This window comes from Diceros bicornis, chromosome 3 (genome assembly GCF_020826845.1).
Source record: "Diceros bicornis minor isolate mBicDic1 chromosome 3, mDicBic1.mat.cur, whole genome shotgun sequence".
In the NCBI taxonomy this organism is placed as follows: Eukaryota; Metazoa; Chordata; class Mammalia; order Perissodactyla; family Rhinocerotidae; genus Diceros; species Diceros bicornis.
The window spans coordinates 56,202,770-56,215,036 of NC_080742.1; the positions used below are offsets into that span (position 1 = coordinate 56,202,770).

The 12,267-nt window shown below is 43.9% G+C and overlaps 1 protein-coding gene across 6 annotated transcripts in view; it reads right to left on the minus strand.

The window, feature by feature from the left end:
* Positions 1–12,267, minus strand: part of PDE1C (phosphodiesterase 1C) — a 515,800-nt gene that overhangs the window by 302,455 nt on the left and 201,078 nt on the right. For 2 of the 6 annotated variants that reach the window (XM_058527853.1, XM_058527838.1), the window contains exon 1: positions 9,001–9,508. The exons of the other annotated variants lie outside the window; for them this stretch is intronic. In XM_058527853.1, coding sequence (XP_058383836.1) covers positions 9,001–9,101 — 101 coding nt within the window. In that variant the 5' untranslated portion in view covers positions 9,102–9,508. Of the gene's footprint in view, positions 1–9,000; positions 9,509–12,267 lie in introns of those variants that run through there. 6 annotated transcript variants of the gene reach the window in all.

A 12,267-nucleotide genomic window follows, 5' to 3' on the forward strand; every position in this document is an offset into this window, starting at 1 on the left:
GTTCTCAGACGGCCTTTGATGAGGGCCTCATCCCATTTGACTTCTTGGGTATTGGTTTCTTTCTGCCTATGGAATACTGGGAATGACCCTGCCTACCCCCAGCTGTCTCTGTTCCAAATCCATGTTTTGGTGGACGTGACACCAAGTAGTCAATACAAGGGTTCCAAGCAAAGCTATGTGCATTGACTGCTAGCTGGCCTTTCCCATTTGTTGAACAAGTCAATGCCAGTGAGAAAATATACATAAACTGATAGTCTCCTGGCACCTTCTGTCATACATTTTAGGGAGTCACAGTAAACTGTGTTCTCTCTACTTGTAAAATTCATAGAAATATTAATTTAGGATCATTCAGACACACACACATGCATGCGTGCACACACACACATACACATATATATATATACATATAATTTTTTTTCTTCTTACTTTGCTTAGCTGTACATTTACTTTATCTCCAATCCAGACCTTTCCCCTAATCTCATTTATGCAACTGCTCATGACTTCACCACATCTCCTCAGGGACATCTTAGAGGCCCCTCATATTTAGTATGTCCAAAACTGAATTCATGATCTTTACACCATTCATTCTGCTCCCACCTGCTATCAAACCTGCAAACTTGTTCCCTCCTCAGTGATCCTGATCTCATTAACTAGCACCTGGGGACTCAAGCTACAAAACAGGGAGTTATTCTAGACTCCACTCTCTTCCTCATCCCCCGTGTCCCAGTCCTATCGAGTCTACCTCCTGAAAAGCTCTCAGATCCACCCCTACAGACCTATCCTGGCTTCCCATTGCTAAGGCCCCTGGTCTAAAACACAAGGCAACCTCTGACCCCTCTCCAGCTGTGTCTTCAGTCTCCTGTCTCCATACTGTCTATGCTGCAGCCACTTGGCCTTCTTTTGTTTTCTCAGAGGTGCCATGGTCCTTTGGCTCTTTGTACATGCTGTTTTCCCAGGCCTTGAATACCCCAGGATGCTCTTCCTCAACTCTTTACGTAACTAATACCTACTTATTCTTCAGATCTCAGCTTAAATCTCACTTCTTCAGAGAAGCTTTCCTTGATTTTTGGACCAAGTTTGTGCCCTCTCTTATACGTTTTCACAGCACCCTGTACTTCTTTGTGGCACTCATCACAGTAAATAATTATTTATGGGTTTATATACTTAATATTTGCCTCTACCTATAGACTGAATGCTCCCTAAGGGAGGGAGCCTTTGTCTTGTTTCCCACTGTATCCTGGTGCTTAGTACAGTGCCTGGCACAGGGTAAATGCTAGAAAAATGTTTGCTGAGTGAATGAGTAATGGATGAGTTTCCTGTATATAGATGTGTGTCTGTATTCATTCAAATATGTAAATAAAAGGCATTACCTATAATCATAAATTATGTCTTCTTGATTAAGTTATTCTCTTAAGCTTTTTCATAATTTCACTACCTAGGAACATATAGGTTTTTCTTACACTCATGAAGACATTTATTTTGTTTAGTAACAGCTGTCAAGAGGTCTTTAAATAAAGAAGACACTCCAATAAGCCTGAAGAATACCAATGCTTTTCGTGGATTCAGTATACTTTCTCCAAAAATAGAGAGTTTCATTTGTTGTAGAATTCATTTTTTATTACTAAGGGGAAATTGTGATGGTCATTCCCAAAGCTGTTGTAGACTACTTTATGTCCCTCATATTTAACAATTATTTTTCTTAGTCATTTCTCAAAAAGCCATGATGTAAGTCATATAAGCACTTTCCCTCCATATGGGGAAACTGAAACCAAGGAAAGTAGTTTTTTATGAGCCAAAGCAAATTAAAGACAGAAAACCAGAGCTAGAAACGCAGAAATCTCTCTGCTTGGGGCTGCTTCCCAACTGACAGAGGCTGTAAGGCTTGGTCAAAATAATAAACACTTCGCTGCTAAATACTGAGTTGTAATTAGCTAACAAGCGCAACCAAATTATGATAAGCAAGTGATGATGTACTAATATACTGCATTAGTATTCAAGTAAAGAAAATTTCATTCGAACCTACTTATCCTTTTTGATATTCACCTCCTTCTCTCCTTTAATATACATTAAGAACACACTTCAGGGAGACTTAATTGATCTTTATTAGGAAAAGAGAGACTCAAAAACAATCTTTCTAACACAAATGTCTTTCTTTTCTGAACCCAAGTACATAATGTCAATATCACTTATTTAGCAATTAATTATTGCCCAGCCTTTTATTGGTGTTTTTTTAACTTTTTCACATGTATACAGAATTATCTGTCTCCCTAACTAGACTCTAAGTTTTCTGAGAGCAGGGCTTTTCTTCTGATATTTTCATATCTCTTCTGAAGCTCCTGATATCTGGCACAGAACAGGAGTCCAATAAGAATATGCTGAATCATCTGACATTTCCAATTAAATGGAGGGTGAAAAGACCAATTAACACACTAAAATATGCAATCTGGGGGAAATAAACAACAATTTTTTAAATTATTCTTTTGGAATTGCTTTATTAGTGAGATTCAGGTCAAGCTCCTCTTCCACAGGTCATCTGTTCCCAAGGCTTTAACTCAGAACTATGACTCGCAGACCCACCACTCCAGGCCAAAGGTCTCTCCATAGTTCCAGACCGCCATCGCCAACGGCTACTTGGACATTCCAGAAGCTACTCCAGTTCAACATATCTAAACCCAAGTATATCATTCTGCTCTATCCAAGCCTGCTCTTCTCTCCAAGGTCCCTAACAAGGCAAATGACACCAAACTTACTAAGACATCCAAGCCAAAACAAACATGGAAGACAACTTCTCCTTCTCTCTCTCTGCTCCAAAACTAAGTTCTGACAATTTTTAGGTCAAATGTGCCCCCTACTCTTTCATCTTCAGTGGCACTACCCCAATTCAGGCATCTTCTCCAACTGGTCTCTAGGCCTCAAGTCTCATCTCCAGTCTGTCCTCCAAACTTCTTCCAGAACAGCCATCCTAAAATTCAAATCTCATTTTGTTACTCCCCAGTTTAAAGTCTTTTAACAATTCCTTATAACTTAAAGGATAAAATGCAAACTCTTTAAAATTACACGTATCCAAAAAAAAAAAAAGGATCTCTGGAACATATAAATGGGGAATGCCTCAAACACAACTTTGTGTGTAATGTAGTGAACTGTGTTCAAATACTTGACTCCTTAAATTATAAGTGTATATAATTTTGTGTAAAACAAAAAGTAAATTTCTTTAAATTCCATGTATCACTACCTGGCTCATGCCCTCCTTTCCAACATTATTTCTCACTCCTCCTCAACTGTGCCAAGGCCTCCCATGCCTCTGTACCTTTGCACACTCTGTTACCTCCATTCATTAGCTTCTATCTACGCCTCAATATTGCACTAGGTGTGCTGCAAGAGGATACCACATAGCCATCTTTTAAGGAAAGTAATTAAGGCTCTTGGGGATTGATTTGTAGGGGAAGGTAACCCTGTTACCTAGACAGCTGATGGACCAGGGGACAATTTGGGGACCAACTGCTTCTGAGGTGACCTAGGAGATTTCTGCCTAATAGCTCCATGCTAAATAACAGCAAACAGGCCCAATCACACCCTCTCCTTCAGAAATTGTCAATGAGAGGTGAGCATAGAGAAGGGGACTAGGACTTGGGCTATATTCCTAGTAAGTACAAGCAGCTTTTCCAGTTGTCCATAAAAACAGCTCAGAATTCTGGGCTGATCTATTCTGGGCTGACTGGATGACTCGTTTTCCTCGCATCTTTGCAAAAAGCTGACACGAATGGAAGGAATCTGCGCAAGTTTCCTCCTTGTGACTCTAAGGACTCTGCGCAGAAGAAATACGCAGCTCACTGCTCATCTGCAACACCTTCTCTGGCCCTCCCAGGCAGACGTAGCTCCCCTTGCACCCCTCCTAACTACAGTCATCACTTCCAGCTATTCATGTCAGTCCCTCCCACTAGCCTTCAGGAATTGCTAAAGGTCAGGCAAGTATCCTATGGACTTCTGAACACCCAGAGCTCATCCAAGTGCCTGGCACATAATGGACACTCAGTAAATGTTAACTGAGTAAACTCACGTTGTCTGAACATTGATGACACCATTAAAATTTTTAGATGAATAGAAAGAAATCACAGAATAATAGGGCTTTATTATATAAGACATATGAAACCAAAGATCCAGGCTTCTTTGCCTATGGCTTTTTCCCACCATCTTGGCTGTGTAGTTTGGAATGGTCACTTAAGTTCCCTGTACTTCCATGTGGTATTAGTGAAGATTCTTTCCGAGAAACCAAACTCAAAGCAGCCTAAGCAGAAACAGAGCCTGACCAGGAGAGCAGACAGAATCAGAGAAACATCTGCAGGAACTAGGGGCTCTGGGAGCTGACCCAGGGATTTCCAGTCCATCTTCTCACCTCTGCTTCTCCTTGACTGCTGGCCTCACCATGTCCTCTCACAGAAAGATCTTCTCCCTGAAGTGGGAAATGGAGCCAGTGGCCACCACCAGGAAAACCCAGAAAAAGAGAAAGCAGCACTCTCTCATGGCCAAGACAGAAATCTCAGTGAAGGACTCTAATGCTCCTGCTTGGATTCTGTGCCAGTCTTGAGACCCACCACTGTGGCCAGAAAGGTGAAACTGTATGACTGGCCAGTCCTAGATCATAAGCCCATCTCTACAGTGGGGAGCAGGGGGTGGGGAGGAGGGCAGGGCCTGTTACATAATAAGGAAGGTAGGAAAGCTTGCCCTACAGACAAAAACAAGAGTCCTAGTCTGTTACCCTAACAGTGGTTGACCTCTCTTTATATTCATAATATTATTTTAGATAATGCAAAAAAGCATCATCATCTGCATAGAGAGTGTTGTATAAGCATAAAATTTATTTTACTGACTACCTCATAGTTGGGCAAAATAAATACATGATAGCTTAGTTACAATTGTGACAATGCCAAGGAATAAGTGAAACCTGTTCTCTTGCTTTCAATTAAAAAACAAAAGCATAGAAGTACCTTTTTGCCATCATATAGCAGGCTGGCAATAGAAAAACTCTTGGTTAGGACCCAAGGTACAAGTCATGACTCAGACCCATGCGGCCATGAAGCTCCCCCACCTCATCAGAAGGATAAAGTACAGCCATTGACGTATTTTCTCTGATTGGAAGATTCCCTAACAAAACAGCCATTGGGAGAGGCTCCTGAAAATTCCACCCACTCCTACAGAGGAAAGACATATGACGACGGCTCATGGGTGACAAGTGAGGTTTACAGAAACGGAAATGCAAAAAAAAGGAGGGTCCTCCCAGAAATGTAAGAGGACAGCCTCCCTCTGACAGACAGAATTCAGGAAGCTCAAGTGCGAAGTATTTGTTCCCTTCCAGCTCAGGGAAATGCAAGCATGTGTATGAGAAGGTGGCAGGGCTGCAGAGGGAGGCTGAGGAACCCACACCCCTTGAATCACAGTCGGCCTCTCTGCACGGATGTGCAGCACCTAGCTCAAGGGAAATGAGTCGTCATAACAGTAGACACCTAGGCTTGCAGGGTTTTGTAATTTCAGCTGGGGTAGATAGTGTTTAAAATTCACAGTTCCAATATTTGATGCACTATTAGCATGTTGATGATGCTACAAGGCTAGGTTAAGAGTTTTTCCTGGGGCCGGCTCGGTGGCGCAAGTGGTTGGGTGTGTACACTCTGCTGTGGCGGCCCGGGGTTCACTGGTTCGGATCACGGGCGTGCACCAACGCACTGTTTGGCAAGCCATGCTGTGGCGGCGTCTCATATAAAGTGGAGGAAGATGGGCATGGATGTTAGCCCAGGGCCAATCTTCCTCACAAAAAAAAAAAGAGTTTTTCATAAGTCTTTCCCAGAGAAACATGCAAAACAGCCCTAGGTTTCCAATACATATTGATAACGTACTGTATACCAGGCAGTACTGTAGGCACCAGGGATACGCCAGTGACCCAAAGAGACAAAAAAAATTCTGTCCTCAGGGAGCTTATATTCTAGTTGGAAGAGACAGACAATAAACATAATGAATAAATAAAACATAGAGTATTCAGACAGTAAGAAGAAAACGAAGAGAAAAAAAGAAAGCATGGCAGGGGGATGGGTGGAGGTTATAACGGAGGCTCATCTATAACTCTCTACGCTCTAGATTCTTGGCAGACGACAACCATGGCAATTGGCTTCACCTGCTGGTGAAGACCACTCCCAGCCAGTGCGGAAAAGGGGGGAGAGAAGAGAGGGAAAGAGAGAACCTGGGTAAACACAAGAGTGGCATTCAGCCCTGGGTCATGGCTTTGCCCAGTTCCCAACTCAGTTTAGATTTCTGTGTCCCACCCTGGGTAATGATGTTAATAAAACCTGCCTCCCCTCCAGATAACGGAATATTGTGTTGTTAGGTCACGTGGCCTATAAGCTGACCCAAATATATATTTATCTTCATTTTGAACATTAGAAAGTTCACATTTGGGTCTTTAGGCTTCTTTTATCACCTATGGTTAAACATATACTTTATGCCAAACTCTGTTCTAGGCACTGGAAGTACAGCAGTAAGCAAGACACACAGGCGTCTGTCCTAGAGGAACTCATATTCCAATGGAGGAGATGAAAAATTCAACAACAGATTAAACAGGGGAGATACTGACAAGAAGGAGACAGGCACCATTGAACAGTCCAGACATGAGATGATCAAGTCCTGAACTTAGATGGCTCTCAAACAAGCTGAACTGAATTCCTGACTCTCTGTGGTCATCTAAAAAGCCCTTTCTATAAGGGTATCACGGTAGGAAGTTGATATGAAAATCCACTTGTGGCTATCGGGTCTTTCCAAAATGTTAAAAGAGCAGCTTCCTTTCTCTTACTGACAGTCTCTTGTGTGGATAAAGAGACACATCTTTAGATCTCCTAAGGGTTTCTATTTTGTGAACTGCAAAAATGTTATTCCAAGTTGTATAAATAAGCATGTGCTTTGGTTTCCGGAGTCTTTAGCAACTTATTATAGCACTACTGTTTTGTTTAAAAAAAGAAAAAGTGGTAGTAAAAACCATAACAGTAGTAAAAAAAAAAAAAAGTCATAATAACAATAGTAACATGTGCTTTGCCAATTAGAAAGTGAAGCCACATATCTCCTAGGATTGCTATTGGGCAGGGTGTTTCAGGAGGGAGGGTAAAGAGAGGGATTCAAAACACACATTTGGAGAAGAATCAACCCACACCTTTCATGTTCAAAGGCACCGGGTCCTGGATAGATACGAGAGACTAGAAAACGGAAATGTGGATACATCACACCCAACACCTTAGGGAGAGAAGTCTAATAGATATGAAGCAGAGAAAGCTACAAGAAAGTGAATTTTAAGCGCTAAATGCTTTTTCACCCAAGTTACCACCTCAGCCTCGCTGAATTGCCCAAACACTTCTCTCTAGCCTGAGTAGCTCCGTGGAGTCTGTTGAAATTGTAGCACAGCCAGAGAGAAGCAGTTTCTGAGTGTGTGCACATGAGTCCCTCTAGCCGGATGGCAGGGAGACCAGCCTGACAACACTCTGACATTGTATATCGGATCCAGACTTTGTGGATGCAACAAACTTTCTGTGTGCACCACAATATGATTAGACATAATGTTCATTACATACGACCTGAGCTTACTGTAAACACCGCTCTAAAGAGGTGTTATGTTGCATGCGTGTCAACTGTCAGGACAACCTGCCAGCCAGAAAGACAAAATTTCCAAATAAGCCTGCAGCCTCTGCTTGCAGCAACCAGACTATCCCAAAATCATATTTTTTGGCATGGTTTCCCATCTAGATCAATGGCAATGAAGCTCATTTAGATTACTGGTGGAAGGGCTTCTATAAATTACACTTTAAATAGGGATCCCTTAAGGAAACACATTCTACCTCATTGCTTCCCTTTAGAAACTTTGAATATCCTGCTTTGGATGTGATCTCCCCTAAGACGAAGCTAACCGGATCAGTGCCTTTTGATTTGTTTGGGGGGTGTGTGTGTGTGTGTGTGTGTGTGTGTCCTTTCAAAAACAATAACTTCAGCAAAACAAACTGCCGGGGAGCTGGTTTTCCCATCACTGCCCTCAGTAGGAACAAAGTGTCTGAAGAACATACTTGGAGAAAAACTATTTTTTAAAATCGTACTAGATATTTGATGCCAAATATCTGATGACATGAGTATCTCGTAGTTAGAGAAGGTGTCTTTGGGACCTGCCAGGTCAACTGGAGAGCAAAATGTACAGCTATCTCTACAGTTTCCTGACTGGGGTTTATGAAATCATTTCACAGAAAATACCCTGTATTTTCAGGTCACCTCTCCTCAGTACCCAAACAGACAGAACCCAAAAAAGTGAATGAAATTCAGAGATCCCTGTCCATCAGACCAACTAGAATTCAGGCCACTGTACTGAAAGCAAACGCCCTATTTCACTGCTCAAATATTGCTAGGAAACTCCAATATTGGTTCTGATCCCCACTTTCTCCGAAAATAGCCCTTCTTTCCAGTAACTATTTTCCTGCTAGAAAGAATCCTAAGAAAATATCAGAAGTTGAACTGGGCTGGGGAGAGGGAGAGGAAAATTTAGCAGCCAGAATGCATGCTGAATTTGAACTGTTGGTAAGTTCTTGGACCACCTGCAAGGTGTTTGCAAGCACTTTGCAGAGAAAAATCCTTCCTTTGACTAAAAGTCTGTGACCTGAGTCCCCAAACTTTTCTCACTGGGCAAAAAGCGCCAGAAACGTCTCTGTGGGTACTGATCTACTACAACTGAAATCTAAAGACATCTCCCCTTCCCCCAAAGAAAGCATAGCTCAGAAATAGCAAGGCATTCTAAGTCAGAAAGACAAATCTCTGTTGAAAGGAAGGTAGCAGTGACTGTAATTAACGGAGAAGCAGTTGTGGAACTTCTAGGGCTGTATTTAAAGGGCCATGCCAGAAAGAGGGTAGCAGTCGTGACTGTGGCTGTGTAGTAAAATGTTGATGGGAGAGGGAAATGGGGCAAGAGAAGTAAATAGATTTACTTACAGCCCTCGGAGCCGAAGCCAGATTTTCTCGATCTGTTCGGGTTGCAGGTATTTCAGCGAGTTGCTCTCAAATTCTTCAATCTCCTTGGTGGGCGACTCCATAGCTGCAGGTTATCACTGGGAGTGAGGCTGAGAGAGTTTGGGCTGTCCCCTCCCTGCCTCCTGGCCCAGTATGAGCACCCAGCTGGGCGCAGGCGTGAGTTTGTCACTTTCTCCGTGCGCTCTCCCGCCTGCGCTCCCCAAATCCGGACTTAAAGGGGGCTTGGATCTTGGGCGACCCCGGGCCCAGGTGCCCCCCGGAGGTAGCTGCGGTAACCAGCCATGGTCCTGGGCTAACGCCCAGGGATAGAGATTGTGTGCCTGCTCAAGAAGAAAGCACCTCGGACCTATTCAGATTTTTTTAAAACAAAGCCACAGAAGCGATAAGTGTGGCAGGCTGAAGGATCTGAGGGAGAAAGGAAGGACCGACTGGGGAGGAGAGGAAGCAAGGAGGGAGAAAGTGAGAAGGGGAGAGGGAAGAGGAGGATGAGCGAGGGAGGAGGCGGCACAAGGCGGGGTGGTCTGACCCGGTCGCCGTGCACCCCGGCTCCGCCCCGCGCCCCCTGCCCTGGAGCGCCCCGCGGCTCCCCCCTCCCCGCGCTCTCTCTCCCCTGCCTTGCTGCTTTCGCGCCCCCTCTGTTTTCTTTCACTTACCAGCAGCTCTGCTGACAAGCGAGAAAACTGACAACTGAGTAAAGTCGTCTGTCAGCGCGCCAGGGCTGGCGTCTGGTCTGGCACCCGCGGGCGCGGAGGGAGGGGCGCGCCGGGCACCTCCGCCCGCAGGGCACACGCTCGCCGGGCTCCAGCCTCGGAGCCGGGAGACCCGCGCGCGCAGTGCAGCCTGCCACCACGCCGGGCCCCCAGCCCGGGCGTGTCGATGGCTCCCGAAGCCCGCACAAAATAAATAACAGGCCACCACGCACGGAAATCCGAGGGAAGGGAGGTCTGTGTCCTCCCAGGGGTCTGGCGGGGCAGACAGCAGCGGCGGCAAGGTTCCAGGAGTTTGTGCTTGGAGCGTTCATTTACAGCGCTCACTTACACTCCCGCCAGAGAGCCGGTTCCATTTTGAAATATTAAAGCAATTGATAGGGACTGAAGTAACCACACATCACACTTAGAAAGTCCTGATGTATTGTTGCTAATGGGGATGGGAGTCTTCATCTCCACCCGCCCCACCCCCGACCCCCGTCTCTCTCTCTCCCTCTCCTCTCTCTTCTCTCTCCTTTTCTTTCTCTCTTTTTCAACGGTTTGTAAAAAGGCAAATATAAACCTTTGAGAAGGTGGGAATTTCCACTGATTAATGCCACATACTCCTCAAGGCGTCCCTGTACAGTCATGGCTGGGTGAATGTCAAGACTGGCAAAGAGTTTCTGCTCCACAAGGCTGCAACTCAGTCAGTGTCCCCCTAGGTCATTCACAATGTCAATAACGTAGAATGCTCTGGAAGAGTGGGACCAGGTATGGGGGAGGGAGGTGGGATTAAGACTGGGACCAAAGACAGAAAAAGAAAAGTGCTCCTGTGGACTGCAGCGCTGATGTCACAGAACTGGTGGCCAAACTCCCTTCTAGACGAAGCCACCACCACCTCCCAGGGGCCATTGCAAACCCGGGACTCAGGGCTCCTGAGATTCAGGATGCGGCTTGCCCTATAACCATATTTTTCCTCACTGGCAGGTAATGATTCTTTCAGTCACGCTCCCATCAGATATTTACCTGCTTCTCGAAAGTAAGATAAACTCAAAGGTAAGAACTAGTTTTTCTGCATGGCTCAAATGAAGTTCCGTTCATATGACCCTGATACAGGATTAAAATGATAGTATCTAAATTCTAAACGCTCACCATTTGGTAGCTGGCATTTACTTTCCAGAAATTAGAGGTGAGAGTGATCAGGATGGCATGGCTAGCCCCACACATTGCAGTAGAGAAGGTACCTGCCTCAAGGTGAGATGACAGACCTGTTTGATGGAAATGGACTTGTACACTCACCTGCCACCCAATCTGAAATCACCTCATTAAAGTCCGTCCTTAAGGGTTTTCTGGAAGCACATACATTTTCACTAAGGTAAGGCATTACTACCAGGCAAATCCAGCATTAAGTAGCCAACGCACTAACAGGAAATTCATTTATCTGAATAAAACAAATTACGCACCCATTGTCACTCAGCAGGGAACAGTCACCTGGGAGAATGGGAGGTTAAAAGAAGAGATTATTTTAACGATTTGTTTTGGGGGTGCAAGTCAAGGTAGGAACATGGTCCTCAAATGGGGTTTCCATCCATGCATGCACCTTGGGCAGGCTGCTGTCAGTATAGGAAGGGTAGTAATGATAATAATTGCAAACCTGTACTGGAAACTTTCTATGCTGCAAGCGCGGTTCACTGTTTGAAGGGTTCTACGCTCACATAATATTAGCAACAACTCTATGAGGCAAATACTATTATTATCATCTCCATTTTACAATGAGAAAACTGAAGCACTAGGAGGTTATCTAAACCTACTAGAAAGAGAAGTGAACTGGAAAAGACCAGCTGAGTTATGGCTCATTACCTTACCCAAGACAAATCTGTCCCCCTCACGGGGTCCCATTTTCCACATCTTTAAAGTAAAGAATTTAGGCAAAAAGATTTTTTACATCTGTTGCACCTTTATGATTCTGTGAGGTCATGTAGAGAGAACTGGGGAAAGGAACTGCTGAAAAGATGCATATTGCTGAATACAGACTTGAACTATGTCATGGTTTCTCCAGGGACTGTCTGGGATGAAAGGATAGAAGAGAATGATAAAGAAGATGATATTCATCTTCCTGCCCTATACCATACCTAAGACTTTTTCCTAGTGTTAGTGGGATTTTGATTAAGTCAGAGAAAAGCAGATTTTGGAAGAAAAAGGAAAGGAATAGCCTTTACCAAAATTAAGCTAATCAGAGAGGGAGGACAAAAAAAAAAAACCTTTAAAAAAGTTTCTGAAACATGATTTTGTTTCATTTTACAAAAATTTTAAAAACTAAACCTGTATTAGAAAGTTGAAAAAGATATCACTTTGCTTGATTTTCGAGCTATAATAGTTTTGGGGGCTAGAAGGACCTTAAAGATAATCTAGTTTAGAAGTCTCTAAATTTTTTAATCAACAGAATATTTTATTTCAAATAACATCCTATAAGAGACTCCACTGCACACCTCAGATTTTAAAAGTAAAGAAGGAGCTGCTCTGGTTCCAGGCGGAAGGGAGG